Source organism: Cupressus sempervirens, chromosome 3, assembly GCF_028749045.1.
Source record: "Cupressus sempervirens isolate cs-2001-9-10 chromosome 3, ASM2874904v1, whole genome shotgun sequence".
NCBI classification, from domain to species: Eukaryota; Viridiplantae; Streptophyta; class Pinopsida; order Cupressales; family Cupressaceae; genus Cupressus; species Cupressus sempervirens.
Window position 1 is genome coordinate 537,174,059 of NC_143120.1, and position 20,633 is coordinate 537,194,691.

A 20,633-nucleotide genomic window follows, 5' to 3' on the forward strand; every position below is an offset into this window, starting at 1 on the left:
ACACATAGTTGGTCTAACAATCTTCCTGATTAACCTAGGTAATCTTTCCAATTTTGAACCTAACATCCTATGAATAGTTGCAACAAAATCATTATAAGAAGAGAGGGAATTAGAAAAAGAGTAGAACCTCTGCCATAATCTTGTCCATCTTTGAACAAGCAATGCCTCTCCAAAATTTTCCAAAGCTTCAATGAAATTGGAATCCACATGGCCCACGTTGTAGAAGAGGATGAGATGCATAAGCAACGAGTAATGTAGAATTTTGAAATTGTCAAGATCACCTTGCTGAGTTGTCACCATCTGCTGATGAATACTATCAACAATGAATGTTCCAAAATCATACCCCACATTAGTATGTGGGTCCTGAATGTCTAGAGCTATCACATACAATGCTAGAGAGGCATCCATGGATCCATCTACTCCCAATAGTTTCTTCAATCCGAAAACTATTTTGTGAAAGTATGCACACAAATATGACAAGGGTATAAAATCAATAACGATTTTCAAGAATTCTCCTTTCATCTTGTTTTGATTTTCCCTCGGGATATGTCGCAACATTGCATGTGTTGTATAGAAATCTCTCTGTTTCTCAAATGCTACCTCCAATTTTTCCAAGTTAATAGGAACTGGCATGGGACCCTGCAAATCAAATGCTTCAACAAAAGCATCCTTACTTAACTTATAGAGAATGCTCATATCCTTTCTATGAAAGGACCGAGTGGTTGGATTATATGCATTTACCAGTGCCTTGATAAGGTCAACAGCCATGTAAGCCTTTCTTGCAATTTTGCAATTGCCAACTTCAAACTGATGAAACCCTTTGCGAACCTCCGATGCCATCGACTTCGCGTATGTTTTTTTAACCTTGAATACAATGAAATGATTCACCCAAAAAATTAAAATTTTACTGTGATTATTATTTTTTGTTCACCAATGTATAAATTTTTTGTGGTTTTAAAATAACACAATTCGCCTAGATTTTACACATTGTTTGAGAGACTATGAATGATTCGCCAATGGAGATTATTATTTTTTCTTTGTAAACTATTTTTTTCACCACAAAAAAAATAAAAATTTGTCAGGTGTTTTACACCTTTCGCCAATTTTTTACACCTTTTCTAAAGGAGGGGTTTCTTAAAGTATACCCTGGTGCCCACTTAGACTACCATTTTGCTTCTCTTGTATTATATTCTCCCTTATGGATCCCCTTGGTACACACAACTAATTATCCTTAAAGAGAAATCTAATTTGTAAGGTAATTTAGAGTACTTGCTATGAAAGTGGTTCAAAATCAGAACATACCTTGTATGCCTCGACAAAGTATTCATCCTCCTTATAGAGACTCTTAAATCTCTCTATCCCAATGCTATGTAGCTAAACTTCTTGGATAGTTAACAACCTCCTGATCAAGGCATCTACTACCTTGTTCATTTGTCATTTCTTGTGTTTGATTGTGAAAGTGAATGCTCGCAAGTACTCCAACCAATTCAAGTGCATATTACTCAACTTTTCATGAGCATTGATATAGCTTAGGGCCGGATTATGGTATCTAGTGAAGTTGCACATATGGCACTAAAATTTCTAATGAACTTTCTATAGAATTGAGCTAGACCATGAAAACTCCTTACCTCGATAGATGTAGTAGGTGGTGACCAATTTAGGATTGCAACAACATTCTCTTGATCCATCTTTAGAGTACTTTTAGACACCACAAAGCCTAAGTACACAAGCTCTTTCTTGAAGAAGTCACACTTCTCAAGATTGATAGCAAGCTTTTCCTCATTGAGTCTCTACAATATTACCTCCACATTCTTGATATGTTCCTCCTTAGGCTTGTTGAAGATGAGTATATCATCTAGATACACCACCACATATCTTAATGTTAAGTCTTTAAGCACTTCATTCATGAGCCTCATGAATGTGCTAGGAGCATTAGAGAGACCAAATGGCATCACTAGCCATTCATATAGCCCATCTATGGTCTTGAATAATGTCTTCTGTTCATCTCCATCCTTAATCTTGATTTGGTGGTATCCACTCTTCAAGTCCAATTTTGTGAAATACATTTCTCCTCCAAGGAAATCCATGAGATCCTCAATGCTAGGTATGGGAAACCTATACTTGATTGTGATCCTATTTATGGATCTTGAGTCTGTATATAATCTCCATTTTCCACCTTTTTTGGATGCTAGCACAATAAGGATTGCACATGGGCTTATGCTCTTTTGAACTAGACCTTGGTCCAATAATTCGTGCACCTGTCTTGCTACTTCCAAGTTTTGGTTTAGAGTGATCTTGTATGATGCTATGATAAGTAGGAATGCACAAGGAAAAAAGTCTATTTGATGGCTTATGACTCTTCTAGGAGGTAAGGTAGTAGGAGTTCCATCACTTATTATGTCCTTGTATTTCTAAAGCAATGCTTGTACCTACTTTGGTAATGGCTTTCTAACTGTATTCTCCTATCCTTTGGACTTGAATACTATTTCATAATTTTGGCTCTCCTCATCCTTAAGGTCCTTGACAAATCCTTTCCACTACACAAAAAGACACTAGGCACTTCGGATTGTGATGCATCTTCTTCCAATAGGGACTAGATCTTAAAGGTTCTTCCACCCTTCTTGAATGAGATGGAATTTTCCTTTCCGTCACAAACTACTTCTCTATCAAATTGTCAAGATCTTCCTAACAATAGATGACAAGCATACATGGGTAGGATGTCACACGATAATCTATCCTTATACCCTGCTATAGAAAAATCCACCCATGTCTATTCATTTACCAGTATACTTTGACCCTTATTGAGCCAAGTCACTTTATAGGGGTTCACATGGGGTATCTTGGTCAGCTTGAGATTATTGACTACCTCCTCTAGTATTATGTTGTCAGTAGATCTAGAGTCTACTACCACTTTGCATACCTTCCCTAAGATCTTATATCTAATCCTAAATATAGCCCTCCTATGTTTAGGTTCATCAAAAGCTAGTTTCTTAATCAATTCCTTCTAAACATAAGTGATCTAATTAGGATCTAGGACTATTACAGAGGAATGCTTAACATTATTTCATAAAGTAAAATTTCAAAGCGTTAATTAGCAAATTAACACAACTTAAATGCTGAAATGAACAAAGCATAAAAAGGTAATAACTAAAAGAAAGAGAGTAGAGAGACATAAGACAAAACACGATTGATAATGGAGTTCATCCGTGGGTCGGACTACATCTCCGGGTCCTACTCCAATAGAGGGACCGATCCGATTTGCTCCAAAATCAATTACAAGTGTTCAAGATCTTCCCTTCAAGCACAATTGCAGCATTACTCTCCAATGTGCAGGAATAATCATCAAGTCTCCAAGATCATAATCTCCTTCTCATCACCTGGATACTTTTCCAAAGCCTACTACCTCCATTTTATACATCAAATTTACCCAAAAATGGGCTAAAACAATTAACCAACATAATCTCCCATTTTGATTACATATTTCGAATTTGCCCCTTTTACCATTATTTTGTTATGATCTCACACCAAAATTAAGGGTTTATTTTCAACAAATACCCTTATTTAACTAAGATTGGGCGGATTTGTTATGCATAGATAACAACTCTTCCCTTAATATTTTATATACCATAAATAGCCCATTGGTTGGCCTTAATTTTAGGAGGCCAATGGTTAGGAGTTCAACTCCCATTATCTCATTCCTTTAATTCGAATTAAATAGCTATTTTAATTCGAATTTGAATGTTTTCCCTCTCTTTATGATTTCGTGATGTCATGCTGATGTCATCAAAATCCATACTTTTACTGGAATTTGAAACCATCATAACTTTTGTATCTGATCTTCGTTCTTGATGAAACGAACACCATTGGAAAGCTTTTGACGAGCTCTTTCATTTGGAATCCATTGTAAAATACTTTTGAGATGATTACTTTTTCACCTTTTTATGCTTCTAGTCCCAGTTTGACCAAACTTTGACCAGTCATACTTTTTGCACGTGAACTCCAATTTTTCTCGTTCGAGTTATGTTGGAGTCAAAATTGTGAACACTTTGTAATGATGTTGATTCTTGGAGCATTGGGGACATTTTACTTTTCAGTAATTTGTATCCCTTGGATCAATAAGGTTTTCACCCTTCCCTAATTCTATGAGGTCCACTTCAGAGTCCCTATTGAAGTTGTCCTCTTGAACATATGCTACCACTTGTCATGGTTAGAAGAAGAGGGCTTATCAGGGCATCTATATGTTGGATGGCTTAGTTGTCCACAGTTATAGCACATCATAGTGGAAAAATAAAAGCTATTCCTACTTGATCCTCTACCTCTATTTGAGCCTCCTTGGATACCCCTTCCTCTGCCATAACCTCCTCTAGGACTTCCTTCATTGGTTTTCTCAGTGAGTTTAGTCTCACCTTGGTTCCTCTATTCATTTCCTTTGCCTTGGTATCCTCCTCTTTATCCTCTCTAATTTTCGTTGTTGCCTCTATCTTTGAAGTTGGAATCCCCTTTCTTCTTATTCTTTTCCTCCACCTTTAGAACTAGCTATGACATCTTTGAACTGTAGTAGGTGCCCACAAACTAAGCTCCTCTTGGATATTCCACTTCAAACCACCCAAACACCTAGCCACCTTTATTGGTTCCTCTTCCTGCTTCTTGGATCTAAGGCATAACCTCTGAAACTCCTATGTATAAGAGGCTACATCCAAATCTTTATGTTTCAATCCTTGTCTCCTTTTGTGAAGTTGGATTTCAAAGTCTTCTAGTAGGAAATTCTCTTTCAACTTGGTAACCATGGCACTCTAGTTGGCTATAGAATTCTTTCCCATGTTTATCATCTCATCTTGCACATACTTCCACCATGTCAAAGCTGAGCCTCTGAGTCTTGACTTGACCACTTTGACCTTTTGTTCCTCTGATACCCCTTCACACTCAAAATGGGTCTACATGCCATCCAACCAATCCATCACTACATCTATATCCATCTTTCCACTGAATAGTGGCACTCCTTCAAAATCTTTCCCTCCTAGTGCTTAAATAGCTTTCAAGAAGGGCTCTTCATTCAAGATAGTGTCAAATTTAGGGACAACATCTTCTTCTGCTACCTCCTTACCCTTCTCATTGTCTTCTTCTTCCTTCATTTTAGCTGCATCAACAACTTCATCCAACTTTATCCTTACCTCTTCCAAGGCTACTTCAAGGACTCTATTCTTCTCCTTTCGCTCATCAACTTCTTTGGCTAACTTTGCATTAGTCACCATGTTGGACTCACTCAAAGACTCTCCAGTAGTTGTAGACATACACCACTTCCCAAGTCCTCAACTTGTTTCGATACCACTCTAATGTAACAACCAATCTTGCTTCTCCCCCAAGCTCTCTTAGGGTTTCCTTAGGTCGTTCACCTAACCAAATAGGGCTCCTACTCACCATATACTTCTTAGGACTCTATTCAAGAAATCCTAAACCATTCAATTGGTGTACATCAATTAGGTAGAACAAACATACCATAACACATCCTATACCTACTTTCTTCCTCTTCAATAAGTTCACCAACTACCTCAACTTTGATCAACACCCAAAATGGAAGTATGAATGTCTTAGATGACACCAAGACAATTTCCAAACCTTATTACCACATTTGGGAATGAAACCCTAAATGAGTCCCAATAAACTCTTTGAAATGCACAAAATTGCTTGTAAAAAGGCTAGAAGCAATTAGTCCTCAAAATGAAGTAAAACTCAAATAACTTGCAAAAGTTCTTAATAAGGGGCCAACCAAACCACTATAGACATCCTTTTCAAAGACCTTAAGGATTTTGGGGGTCTAGGGTTCCCAACTTGTCCGTACAATACAACCACAATTTTAGCCTAAAATCAAGGTTTTTATTGGTTGTCTACAAAAAAGTAGGCTTTTCCCTCCATAGAACTCTTACCAAAGGCTCCCATTGAATTTGGGGCTTCACCACACCTTCCTTCAACACTCTCCATGCTTTGGTTGAAGTATCACACACAATCAACCACTCCTAACACCTCTGTATCAAATTGTTATCCCTAGCCATGCAACTCTAGCTTGCCTAGGGAATCACCATAGAAACACTTATTTTTCTTTCCAAGGGCCCTCCTTTGTTGTAAAATATGTATAAGGAGTCATCTCCCAAATCCTAAGAGGCTGTATAGATCCTACAGTGGGAGAGGGAGTTATGACCCCATCTTGCTCCAAGACTGGATTCAAAACAACAAACACACAAACACCAAAATAATTTCTACAAGCAACTAAAACTTCACAAAACCACAAACTAGCAATATACATAATCTCACATTAACCTCTTATAACACTTTAAGAAACTACAATTCTCAATCTAATCCATTAAAGTGCGAAAAAGCAATAAACTATAACTATTAAATTGCTGGTAGTTCATACACACTAGAATTTCTGTACTTCCAACATTGACAAATGGTCGAGGATGGCCTTATGTAGGTTTACCACGAGTGCTCCTAACTATTTCAAACAGTTATCTCCTCCTCTTGACAAAATTGAATAATTGCAAGAAAAATTGTCAATGTTGTCAATGACAACATTAACAACAATTGAGCAACTTTTGCATCTTGTTGAGTTAGCCCCTCCAATTTGCTCCAAAGGCCATAAAACTTTGTCTAATATCCATATAGGATTGAAACCTCCTAAATATGACCTCAAAACCTCTATTTGACCATTCTACCCTTCTAGGCCCCAAAACACCTAACTTGGCCTAGTATGCAACTAGGAGCAACTTTGACCTAATTAGGCTTGTCAAACCTAACACCCACATTCTTAGGACCACATTAGTCCCTTTATTCACCTAGTGGTGTGGCTAGCACCACTACAAGCCAAAATCCCAAAGGGAGCTCTAGGCATTCCTTAGCCCACCTATGTACCCCTACACCTGTTAAGTTTCAGGATTTGCACCCTAGATTGAACTGGAAAACGTTCAGTAACTCTTACTTAACATGGGGTTCACTTCACTATATGGGACTGGATAGTGAGATGAAACCTCCGGATTCTAGGCCGGCTCCTATTGAATCTCTTAGTGATAACCTCTTAAAACTTAAAGAAAACTTTGAGGGAAAAGGTGAAGAATTTACTGAAAACCAAAACCTAAACCTAAAGTTTAAACTAAGTAGGTGATACACCAAAAAAGGGGTATGGAAATGTAACCCACATGCAATAGAGAGGATTATATAGCTTTATGAAATGTAGAGGAAGCACAACATCCTGTAAAGGCTTGCACAAATGATTTATAATAAGGTTTTCCACTGAAATTACAAAAAGAAAGATAAACTAATACCTCCCTTTGACTAATTTCACCGAAAAACACATGTTATAACCTGTAAACAAACTTACTGTTCTACACAGAGGTGCTGAAATGAGACAGAAGAACAAGGAATAATGAAACATTCACAAGTTAACCTATCCAATCATTTAAAATGCACACAGAAATTGTAGAAAGGAAAAGGGCTCATTGATAACTTCACCAAGCATAATCACACTGCTGTAACCTATATTATATCTCTAGAAATGAATTACAGACTCTGTAGAATGAAGTCCAGGACTCAGAGAATAGCCACAAAACTTCCATCCACCAAATTAGAACCTCCACAATGAGTTGAAAAACTCATACTTAACACCTTTTCCCAACTGCATTTCTCAAAAACCATAAATGCTGGGTCAGATCTAGCCCCAAAGGCCAAACTTCAATCCCTGAAAAGACTTCAAAAAGGGGTACAAAACAGCCCAAAAGACATGGCTTGATAATATCATCAACTACCCCTCATAACTGTAGTCACATCTCCTGGTAGGCCTCCAAAAAGGTCTCCAAAATGCAATAACTCCTCCATCTAAACAAAACATCACCCCTGATTCAACATTTAGTCATAATGATTTGCAAAATATCTGTCTTTTAACCCTTTTTAAAAGGAAATTAAAAGTTTATTTCTTTGCACAACAATATTTATTGAATGATTTATATTTTATAAATAAGACATAAATCATTCAGTATTTATTAAATAATAATTTATTATAATATGATCTATTCCTTTTATTTTAATAAATATTAATTATTTTATAAAATATTAAGTGATAATTAAATCAACTAATATTCCATTAGAATAATTGATACTTATTAAAATAACACAAATAAATTATATTATAGTAATTTATTTTTTGCAAGGAAATAAGCTTAATTTGAACCTTTTAAAAGAAATAAAAAGACAAACAATATGCAAAACAAAAATGAAAAAAATGCTAAACATGGGTAAAATTCCCCCCCTTGCAAAGCAATTACAAAGACAATTGCAAAGGGAAAATAATCCCATAGAATGCCCTCCAGATTTCAAAATTTTATGAAAAACAAATCAGGGCATAAGAAGGCTCGAATACCCTAAAGTGTCATCCATTTTTACATTCGCATGTTCTGGAAGCCCATTCTAGGACTGCGGCCAAGAGGGTTTCTTGGAGTTATTCACCGCCATGAAAAGTTTGATGGCTGCCATGAGTTTTACTGTCACTTGAGAGTCAAAGCCACCATTTGTTGAGGGATTTGCAGGTTATTTCTCTTCAATGAAGCCGCCATGTGATGTATTTGCTGAAAGGTATCGAAAAACTCTGCTATTATATGTTCTTTCTCTTTTTGATACACCTGTAGGTTGCTTTTGGAATGAGAAAATCAATTGCTTGCTGCCATTGAAAGAGTTTGAAAAGTAGCTCAATGCATTTGGTTATTTAATTGTTTCCTGTTGGCCACCATTGATGTTGAAGTTGTTACATTTTAAAACATCTGAATGGGGTTCCTGTGCATAATCTCATGATGTTTTTCTCATCTGTCACTATGATATGTGTTAGTAGTAATTTGACTCTCCATATTTGAGTTTGCTATTGGATTTCTTGAAGGGATATGGACTTTGCAATACCTCTTACTTTGTAACAAAACCCAGGTCGGGTTTCTCATGCAGATCATAACATACAAATTTTTCTTCTAATATGCGGGTGTTGGCTTTGGTTGATATCTACAGAAAAATGTTTGAGGCATCCAAAGATGACACCTTCTATAACTCTTTTTATGAAGTTGTTTGATTTTTTTAATTTTTAAAACCTGAGTGGCAGGAATTCGTTAGCCACGCTTTGTCTCTCCCTTTGAAGCTAGAAACTATTCAATTCTCTTTTGGGTACACTTGTAGGTAATGCTTCCTCCATTGTAAAAACAATATGGGTGTCGGAGGCACATAGATTAGTAAAGATGACACCTTGCACTCGACTAATGAAGAATTCCTTTGTAATCCCATGAAGCCCCTTTGTTGTTCCTGGTCTATCATTGGCATCAGCCCATTCTGCTAATTTAAAATAACGTCTTCTTCCATTTATAATTGCATGTGTTGCATCCTTGGCAATTAATCTTACTCTCATACCTTATGGATGAGTGGCAGGAAGAAACTGTAGCTTCACCTGTTGGTACATCATAATCATAATTTGCTGTGATAAAGGAAACACAATTTATTGTAATAAAGTCCCTCCTAATTGTGTACATGTATGCTGAAAAGATGCTCCCCCTGTTTGTCATTTGTTTCACCTATTATATAGTCCCATGGCTGCTAAGTTGTACATCCTTTGTGTTTCTAGCCCCAACTGAAGCTATTATTCAGATGTATCAGTCCATAATCCTCAGAAATAATTTTGAAACTTCATATAATGTTGCATTTTCAGGTATCCTGATGGACATTACTTATGTTTCTGTCATTGCCACGACTGGCACCTATTGCATCATAGAACATTTGGTCACTAGCTGAAGAATCATGAGCCATTTACAAGCTGAAAATGGTTATTTGTGGTAAACAACATCCTCCTGTAGCTTTCATTCTTACATATGTGAAACATAAGTTTCAAAAAAAAACTAAAGTTTTGTCTCTTTGATATTTCATTGCCTATGAACAATACCTTGTCATCCTAATCAGGATGGCAATGCCCCCTGGCATTTTATTCTGAAGACATCCCCATTCGTTTGCTTTGCTGCTCCTTTATGTTTAATTCGTTTGTGAAAGCTTCCATGCAGCAATTAATGTGCCAAAGTCCTCCAGCTTGAACTAATTGATGATTTCACATGTTGCTAAACTCTGTTGTAGCTGTAGCTATACATGCTTTATGAGTATCACATTGCTTGAGAAATGCTTCATCTAATTTCCATTGTCCTACTGTCATGTTGCATAAGATGTTTCTCATTGATTGCCAATTTGCATGTTTCCATTGTGGATGGAAAAATCTGAATAGATGTTTTCAATGCTCAATACAAACATAAATGACTTGCTGTAAATACAGTTTATATTTGAGGTACTTGTCATTTTTGCTGAAAATAAGATGCAAACAGCATTCCTCGGTATCCATGTTTGCTTGTTGCACATGTTCATAAATAACTTCATTATACAGATTTGTTAGTCTATTCATCTGCTTTATCCTGTTGCATATCTTATAAGGTTCGAGCACGGGCTTGTGACACTCATAAATGGTTTTATTTCTTTCAGCACTAAATGCTAATATCACTGCTTGTTTTCTTTCATGACGGAATGCATTGACAGATAGAATATGTAGTCGTAGAGATAGGTAGTCATTGCTTAGATCCCTCAGGATCTAACATCAATTGTTTTTATGTTTTTTGCAGCTGTTGGGGATCATGGAGCTCAGAGCTGGACGGGTGCGGCAAGAAAAGAAACCATACCAGTCAAAGCAATAGGCAATGACTTGTTATCTGTATTCCTATTTCTTTCATGTATATATTTATCTGTTAGTGTATCTCTTGATGAAAGAAAATTAATCAGTTATCCTCACGGCTTGTGTGAGATTTTCTCCATTCAACACATTAATTCATTTCATATTGTAAAAATGAAAATTGTATGTATCAGTTGATGATCTATATAATGAACATTGTATCTCTTTTGCGCACGGTTTCATATATGACTACAAAATGATGAAATGTGAATAGAAAGTGAATTTTTCTTCTTGCAAAATTTTTTTAGTGATGTTACGTAAAGTAAAATTCAGCATGTGTGAAATTTTGGTAACAAAACCATTGACTTTTCACCCATCTTCAATATAGGATACTTATATCCATATAAAGGAGATGTTGAGAAAGGTACATTAGAGGCAAAAGTATCAATCACTGAGGAACAACAAGGTACTAAATTTTCTCCACAAGACATAGAATGCATGCCAAATAGACATGTATTAAAGAAGACACATAATCATGAATAATTTAGGTATTCGATGAAGTGGAAAGGTCATTTCATGTGTTGTACTTACAAAGCATTCCCAACTAATTTTTGTGTCTTATCTATTGACTTTGCTACTAAAAAGGGAATGATTGACACACATTTGAGGGGTAAGTGTCAACACTCTTAAACCATATTTATACTTTGGAATATTGCTCGTGAGTTATATGTAGTTAATATTAATTAATACTATAATAGTGGGAATAACTTGTATGCTTTCAGAATTGATCGGTATATTTCACTTCATGATAGTTTGATTCTATGAGCTGTTATTAATCTCTCTAAAAAATGCTTCCAAGATAGATCAAGAAGCAACACGATGATGAGAGGTTACATGCAAAGTCACACAAGCTATAAAAATGATCATGGGGACATTGCTTCCAGCTATAGGATTGAATTCGCTACCCAACTTCATTAAAGAAGAAGAACCTATTTAGATCATCTTTAGAGGAAGAAGTGACATTCAAAGGGAGACTATTCAATTGCAAAATTCATATTCAAAGGGAGCTTGCATGACCGAGGGAGAATGCCTAATTCTTTGCAAGCTTGTGTGGCAATGTGATTATTAAAGCTCCCTATTTGGTTAACTTGGAATCCTCTCTCTTAGTGTGATAATCAAAGCAGTGAGAATGGTGCTTTGACTAAGAGGGAGTCTCTATTAAGGTAGTCTTGCTCATTCTTATACATGGTGTTAATGAGTTCTTCTCGCCGAGTGAGAAGTTCAAGGTGAAATCCCTAGTTGATGAGTTCTCCGAGAAGTTTGAGGTGAATTCCCTTGCTAATGAGTTCTTTGCAAGCGAAGCTTGAAGTAAAATCCCTTGTTAATGAGTTCCTCTATGGCAGAAGTTTGGGGTGAAATCCCTTGTTCCACCCTCATGAGTAGGTATGGTGGATCCACTCTCTACAAGTAGGCATGTTGGAGATGCATTGTTTTCTAAGATAAGTACGAGGTGAAAGCCCTCATTCCACCCTTTGCAAGTAGGTATGGTAGATCCACCCTTTGTGAATAGGCATGGTGGATGTCATGGAATAAATTTCATGATGTAACGCTTTTGTTTATTCACCCTCTAAGAGTAGCCATCCATGGTGAATGTCATATTGAGATGACAATATTATGTTACAAAAATATGAGATTTGGTTACTAACATTTTTTTTGCTGCTCCATTGTGCTTGTCAAGTTAAGACATACCATGATATATGAATGATCTCTCTTGCCAAGAGGAAGTGTTAATGTTTATGATAGCTACAAGAGAGCTCCTTCATACTTGTACAGAGCTTAAAGATGCAACTTCAGTTGTTGATGAACAATCTCTTGGCACTTGGAGAGAGCTCGTGTGGAACTTGAGGAGTCACATGATTTTATTATATAATATTGCCCACATCTAGTATATGGAAGGTCATGCTTGTGGTATTTAAGGAGACCACCATTTGAAGATAAAGGGTCCACTCCGTGTAATGAAGTGAACACTATTAGCTACCCATTTCAAGATTAGAAAGGTCTAAAGTTGAAGAGACATTGTTATGGCCTATCAAACTCTTCTTTGTTATATATGTAGTTCAATATTCTGGAGTTAATGGGAAAAAGTCTCAGCATTTGTTTCGAGCATTGTATCTAACATTTGTTATTATTATTCAATAAGGATCAAATTTCTTGGTGTGGTTGGGTTTTTCCCTCTAGGAGGGTTTTCCCAAGGTAAAAATTGTGAGGTCTGTTGGAAGTTTAACGCCCCTAGTAGTTGTTTGTTCATTGCGGGAAGTTAAAAAGTTTCCCAATGCCCTGCTTGGTAGATATAAGGGAAGTTTGATACTTTTGCAAGGTTGCTTGGGTTTTAGTTGTGGAGAAGGGAAAACCATTGTCAGGGAAGAAGTCGTTTATCAGATAAGAAGGTTATGCAGGCTAAGAGTGAATGCAGAGATTAATTGTATTGAAAGTGTTGAATGATTGTAAGCTTTGGAAGTGTTGAATGATTGTAAGCTTGTAGTGAGTAAATTCAATTCTCAAGAGGAATCAAAGATATTATGAAGTTCTAATAAATGAAATCTTTGAAGATTTGGCTATAAATAATATCTCTGTTAACTTCTGATCTATTGTATTATTATCTTTTCTATTCTTCTCTTTCTTTGTGAGTTTCTAATAGGCTGTTGCCAGATGGGTTGCCTCATGCTGGTATTGGGTGCCATTAACAAATTACAGAGATACTTAATTCACAAGTAGGCTCAACTTGTTGACCAGGATAAAACTCTTCAGTGCTCTTTGTTTCCTCTGTTGTTCTGTTCTCTTTGGTATTCAATAAAAATTTTATCCCCCTTTTAGTTTAAAAAGTATTTTCTAGTTAAAGTTACAGTCGCATATGTGAAGTGGCCCTAGTGATTTAGCTATTAGGATATTTGAATAGAATAGGATGCATGGATGTTCATCACTGCCTCAAAATTGTGGTAGATGGCTAAATAGAAGGAAAAGAACATGGATAAAACAAAATATCAAGAGGATTTGACCAAATGAGGAATTAATATGTAAGAATGCTCAAATGTAAAGGCAAAAATCTAATGGTATGTGACAGAGAAAGTCAAATGGTGATGTAGACAAAGCATCTCAAATAATTCAATCCCTGGTGACCATGGGAAAAAACACTTGAGGCACCTATAAAGCCAAAATTTTCATGACCTAGTCAAACACTAGTTCACACCATCTTGGGTGTGAAATAAGGTGGAACACGCCCAAGGAGGAGTGGACTGACATGGTTTGTTGTCTTTGCACATCAGGTCTGTGGAAACACAATGAAATTAGGAGGACATTCAGGCCACATATGCTAATACTATAAAATTTGAATCTCTATCGACTTTGTTCAACAAGGGGAAATTTGTGAAGAATCAAGATTGCAGATTATTTGATCAAAATCAATGGCAGAACCATGATCACCAAAGAAACAGTAACCTATCAAAAGGAGGTTGGGGTTTGTTTCATAGGTTTCAACTTTCTTCAGAGTTATTGTGTCGTTCATCATCTCAGATCTCAGTTTGGTCTCATTAATGTCATTATAAAATTTTATTTATTTCTGGACATTGGGAGAAGCTTTAACCAAAAATGTCAGAGAACCTACACAAAGAAAGATGATAGCACCAAGGTTTGGATAAGATATCGGAAATCTTTTGATCAGGATTCAGAAGCATCAAATTGATTCCAGCCATTAAACCAACTTCACTTCACTACAGACTGGTGGGACTGGTAGCTTATAAGAACGATCCAAAATAGATCCACAGAAAAAGAGCTTGAACTCCAAGATATTTAATAAGCTAAATGATTACATCAGATCTGCAGCATGAAGGCAACACTTGAGTAGAAATCATTGAATTATAGACATCATTGGCACGATTTTAACAACAAACTTTGCAAATTATCTATACAGAGACCTAGCCAAAGCTGAATAGACAAGTAAAATTCCAACTTAATTGGATGCTTTTGGTAAAGAAAAATAATATAGTTTTCATTCCAGTTTGGCTTACACACCCCTCTTCGAACTGAGCTTCATGTTCATGTCAAATTTCATTTGAGCTCTTCAAAATAGAAAGGAGTATAATAAGCGTGTTGAAAAGCACTGAGTGAACCTTCTGTTTTTAAATTTTAATTAAGAATATGATCACTAAGGACACACTAAATTCTGGAACAATCAGTTAAAATATTAAAACATTAGAATGCCTCTGGCAAAATGACTCAATTCTGTCCCATCCCTCTTCCAATAAATCAATGGGAGCTGCAAACGAGATCCTTATCCAATTTTTCATTCCAAGGGTTGAACCTGCAGGGCATCCATCCAAATAGTTTTCCATACATAAATAGGCTAAATATTAAATAATAAACACACGCATACATTTAGAGTGCATATTTAGTTTAAATTTAAAAGGAAAAGACTTCTACATTGTTCTCTAAATACTATCAAAGACAACAAACTACAAGTCACCTGGAAGCACCACCACTGACTCTTCCTCAACGAGCTTAAAAGCGAAGTCCATATCATCTTTGATACCTTTAAAGGCTGACAGATTTATTTTCACCTGTTAAATGCATCTAATAGATCAAGACTTTATCGTGTAACCGAAACAGTTCATTTATGAGATGAGACGATTACAAATTATTGATCATTATTAGTGCATTATTTTTAGTAATACAAGGAGTCACTTTCAATAAAAACCAAGAAACAGCCGCGTCGGACTTGCTCTGTATGCGTCACCTAATTACTATAAAAAGTTTCTTGTCCTTTAGTTTAAAATGATAACCCATATGAATTAATGAATTTTTATTTACCATGATAAACATAGATCCTTGGGGCCTCGAATAACAACGTAGAGACTTGATTTTCTGGATTCGCTTGTAGCAAATGTCAGATGCCATATCCAGTAAGTGCAAAATGTTCTCATGGAACTCTTTGCTAGTGTCTTTTAAAATGCTTGGAACAGCACCCTACAGGTGCAATAATATACAGTGTCAAAAACATATAATCCTTCGAATCAGAGAAAATAAAATTATCAAAATAGTAATAGATGACAAGAAAAGATGGGTCAGGGGAATACAATCATAGTAATTCAAAGGGTCAGAAAGTTTAGGTTTTATGACGTATATAGTTTGTAGTAAAAGATAACATATTGGAAGTTCTTCGACACTACTTAGAGTTGAAAATATACTGATGAAAAGTAATACTGCACAGTGCACTAGACAAGCCTCTCAAGAAGAAAATTAAACCTGCACAATAGTCGAAGGGCCAGGAGTTATATTCATGAGCATCTCGACTCCTTCTTGAACCTGCCATCCAAAAAAAGATTTTCAGTTTCTGATTGTTCTTTTCAAACTCTTCCCACTAATCTCCAGACAAAATTCATTCTTCCTTCGTTGCCATCTAAACTCAAGCATCATCAAGAAATTTGAAATAATTTAAATGCCAATACTGCAATATGAATCAGGAACTTGCATTTGCAGGGTATCATCAAGACAACTATATGTTTTACATTGTATTATATTTGGAAGAATCCATTTAAAGAAAAAACATTTAACAATTACAAAATAAATGCAATTTGTTTAAAGCATTTTCTAGAGGACAAGAAAATGGTTTGATTAAGGAAATTATAGAATCTATGCAGAAAACAGGACTGAACTGAGATTACTTGCAAAATTCTGGGCGGTTTAAATGGAACCTGCACTAACTTGGGAGACATGTTGATATACTGAGTGCTCTGTTGTGTCATTTGGGCCTACTTTTACTGAGCAAGGAATCTCCCTGACAAGCACCTCTTAAGTACGACCAATAGAGACTACAATACTGCAACCATACCACTCGGTGCTGCACTCAGAAGAGGCTGCCAGCAATATGCTGGTGAAAGGTACGGATGATGCCAATCCTGAAGGGATGGCACAAACATGCTAAAATGAAATGAAAATGGGAATACCGAATGATAGAGCACATCAGGCCATGAGATAGAATAGGTTTTCATTCCTACTGGCTGATGATAGGATGAGAATTTATTGATTTTAGGAAAAAAAACATTTTCTTTTACAGATGAGTTAATACTAGAATCCAGAAAGAATGGAGTCTCAGTTCTTACTTTTCCCTTTTTGAGAATGCCATGGGGATCACAAGCAGCAAGCCATCCAAAACGCCAACCAGGAATTAGCCAACGCTTTGAAATGCCTCCAAGTGTTATTACAGGTGTTATGGAAGCGAATGTTCCCATAGGCACAAATTTGCTCTGACCAAACACCATGTGTGCATATACTTCATCTGAAACAATAGGAAAGTCTAAGCGCTCAGCAGTTTTTGCAATCTGCAGTGCAACAATAAATTCCCATTAGTTTCTATCTGCTGTAAAGGTTTTGGTTTTTATCAATAAAATGCATGGTGAGAAGTTATACTGATTCTTACATGCACAAGCCATTTTAAGTTTTATTACCTTGTTTACAAACAAATACAAGGAGAAACATTGAATTGTGAAAGCAGAGAATTACAGGAACCTGCCTAGGAATTCATTTTGCCATTAAGATAAAAAAATGTCTCACAGAACTTAAAATTGGTGCTTCACTTCATGCATCTATTCAACCTTAAGTTGCATACTTTCAGATGGCCTAAGATCCAAAGCAAATCATTGTTTCATTAATATAAAATAAAACATACAAGTGAAGAAGATAATAATAATATCAAACCATATTAATATGGCAGGGTTCCGATTGGACTTACTCATAGAATGCATTATGAGCAAGGATAAATTTTACAACAATAAGCTTCTACTAGATTAGATGCTATGAAAGCATATAATTTACTCACTGTAAAAAGCAACTTAATAACTATCCTGCCACAAGGTGAACTGCACAATATATTTTTGTAGGATATGACACTTCTACCAATCTACTCAGATATGAGTTAAATCTACACAGATATGGGTTAAAGCCTTAACACACTGTTGAGTTTAAAATAAATCATATTACTTTGCAGTTATCCATCCTTGTTTCTAAATTTTTGCCAATTTTTTACCATTCCCCTATCTGAACTAATAAATTAGATTATTTATGTGTTTGAATCCGACATACGGTATGATATATGTGGGAAGAAAACTTATTGTGGTTTTTTCGAAAGAGACTTTACTCAAAGTTGGATGGTTGAGCGATCCATTAACATTATGAGATAAACGAAATACTAATTTATTTTTCAATGTTTGAACCAATCTTAACATACCTTTAGTAAATGTTCATAATCAAATACAGCACCACAAGGATTGCTTGGATTTATAATGACCATTGCAATGGTTTTGTTATCAGCCAACGCCTCTACCTGATCCAAGTCAACTTCCCAATTTTTCTCTGGAATCAAGTCATAGAATCTGATTTCAATGCCATTGTATCCACATACTGTTTCATAAACTGGAAACCCTGGGCGTGGTAGAAGTAAATTTGAGCCTTTGGTAGCCAATACTGTCAGACACACTTGTATAGCTTGAGAACAACCAACAGTAAGGTACACATCATTATATGTAAGCTTATATGGCAAGCCAGAGGAGACATATTCAGCAACAGCTCTGGAAAAAGGAACCAAAAAAGTACTTAACAAACCGGCTTTTCATATGCTTCACCATCCAAAAGAAAAAATGTAAATAATTTTGAAAAACCATTAGAACAACTAGTTCTCCGATATTCACACTGATTCCAAATTGAAACATAAATTAAAGTAATCCTGGACGTGTTATAGTATTAATACTTAATCTGACAGCCAAACCTCCAAACAACTAAGAAGCTTTTGTTTTGCAGTTTAGCATTTAACTTGTGATATTTCAGGACTAAATGTAATTTCACGCTTAAGGTCTCACACTTCGTGTATCCTTGGAAGGTCACCAACTGTCTAAGACGTGTAAATCAGCACGCCAAAACTATTATAGCTGGTTAATACAACATCAGAGATCTTTCTTCTGAGAGCTCTCACCCCATGGCCACTATAGAGGATGTGGTAGGTGGCCAACAACAGATAAAAACTTATTCTAGCTTCCTACAGGACTATATCTAATTAGACATGTTCAAATCAGCTAAACTGATGTATGTTTGATTATTTCAACAACTGCTTAAATTGTATTAAGTGAAGATCCATTAGATTCCCGTGATATAACATAATCCTGTCCAAGGGATAATTCCACTATACAATCTCCTTCCCCTCTTTGTTCTCTGTAGAGTATGAATAAAAAACCTACCGGAAGATTGAGTGACGACAATTTTCCGGACAAAATCGACACAGGGAAGATAATTGTCAACGTAATCATTGTCATTATCTTAAATACCATTTTAAAAATCTACAGAAAAAAAATGGAAGGGTACCCCTAGCAAATCAAGAGTACTACAATCTCTCCTTAGAATCCAACACTCTACAGTGCTTTCATGTATAGTGGCCAATGGCTTTAAGTATAAGGCAACCTTACATGATCGAGTTGGGGGAAAACATAAGAATCCATGGTATATATAAATAAAACAGACAACATGCGTATTGATATGGATTTCGAGAGTTTCGATTGATGTACCAATTGAGGTGATGAAATAAGTACACGAATTCCGCTTAACTGATTAGCATTTGGAATCATTGTTTTGACATCCAAGGGCAGCAAGCCACAGTAGTTGCAATGGAATAGTAAACGCTAGGCATAGGTCATAGAGAATGGCTAAGCAAAGCATTTTGAGGACCAAAGTCCCTTGACTTGCAAATTTATAATTGCTCTGGCTCTGGATTTTACATACATCGAATATATTCGGGGAATTTAACAACTCCCACATGCAATTTTGATGCAACGGGGTTTCTTGAGATGCTGGTATATCCAAAATAAATTTTGTAAAAACAGAGTAGAATAAAAAATGTTATCTGGAGCATGCTAAGTCCCAAGTTCTTGGAAGGTAAGAGAAAAATCAAAAACCAGAGTAGCATAAAATAATGTTATATGGAGCATGCAAAGTCCCAAATTCTTGGAAGGTAGTAAACTCCAAATGCCCTAATCCAAAATCCCATAGCCCAATTGAGAAAACACGAAATACCTGCGAGTATCAAGGATGCCATAGGAAGGAGCATAACCATTAAAGTTGGAGCTGCGTGTGGATTGTACGAGAGCGTCCTCCACATTGAGAGGGGCCCTGAAGCATTTAAACGAAGAGGCGTCTCCATGCCCCAGCGGAATCACAGTCTTGTCAGGGGACAATTTACTCAATAGCATTGCCAACACGCCTCTTATACTGCTGCTGTACTCCAAGAGCACAGGATTGCATTTCGTTTGGCTCTTCCGCTCATTCTGCTCCCCATTCTCCTGCAATGCACACAATTTAGTCAGATTCCTCTATTCTCCCTGCTAAAAGATGATTGTATATGTCACTTCCAGTGCCCTACCTGCGCCAGCTTGTTTGTCATGGCTCACCCACAATCAATCCCCGAGTACTCTGGATGCTTTGCAGTCTTGGGTTGAATAGGAATTGTCATGAAGGGGATGGATATAAATAGCATTCCAAATTCAGTTCAAGAAGAGACGCAACTGCCACGGAGGAGGAATTCCTATCCTCAACAAAGGTATATCCAGCACATTATAAAACAATTTCTCCACTTTCAATTTGCTAAATACACGGCACCTACACAATTTGTTTGTCACCTCAGAAGCAGAGATATCTGATTTGCTTAGCGGAATGGCTTACGTAATCTGCATAATCTTAACCTCAATTTCAATCTTGATCTCAAATTCCAATCTCCACCGTAAATTGGATCGATCCCATCCCATTGGTGGAGTGATCAGAGGAATCGGGAGGCCACTTGCAAATTTAATTACGGACATTCCTTGTAATGATCGTT

The 20,633-nt window shown here is 36.3% G+C and overlaps 1 protein-coding gene across 1 annotated transcript; it reads right to left on the minus strand.

Annotated features, from left to right (window-relative positions):
- Nucleotides 1-14,711: 14,711 nt before the first annotated feature.
- LOC149567529 (putative aminotransferase TAT2) lies at nucleotides 14,712-20,258 on the minus strand. Its single transcript, XM_089820750.1, has 8 exons — nucleotides 20,181-20,258; nucleotides 19,835-20,100; nucleotides 18,003-18,342; nucleotides 16,879-17,097; nucleotides 16,022-16,081; nucleotides 15,587-15,742; nucleotides 15,243-15,336; nucleotides 14,712-15,080 (listed from the first exon to the last, which is right to left on the minus strand). Exons 1-8 carry the CDS (start codon nucleotides 20,199-20,201, stop codon nucleotides 14,956-14,958), a joined length of 1,281 nt encoding a protein of 426 aa, XP_089676876.1. The 5' UTR covers nucleotides 20,202-20,258; the 3' UTR covers nucleotides 14,712-14,955.
- Nucleotides 20,259-20,633: the final 375 nt, after the last annotated feature.

Coding starts and splice junctions, on each gene's coding strand:
- LOC149567529 (XM_089820750.1), bottom strand. CDS start 20,201: ATGACAAACAAGCTGGCGCAG. Junction 20,101..20,180: donor TGACAAACAAGCTGGCGCAG/GTAGGGCACTGG, acceptor TGTGCATTGCAG/GAGAATGGGGAGCAGAATGA. Junction 15,337..15,586: donor AAGGATCTATGTTTATCATG/GTAAATAAAAAT, acceptor TGCATTTAACAG/GTGAAAATAAATCTGTCAGC.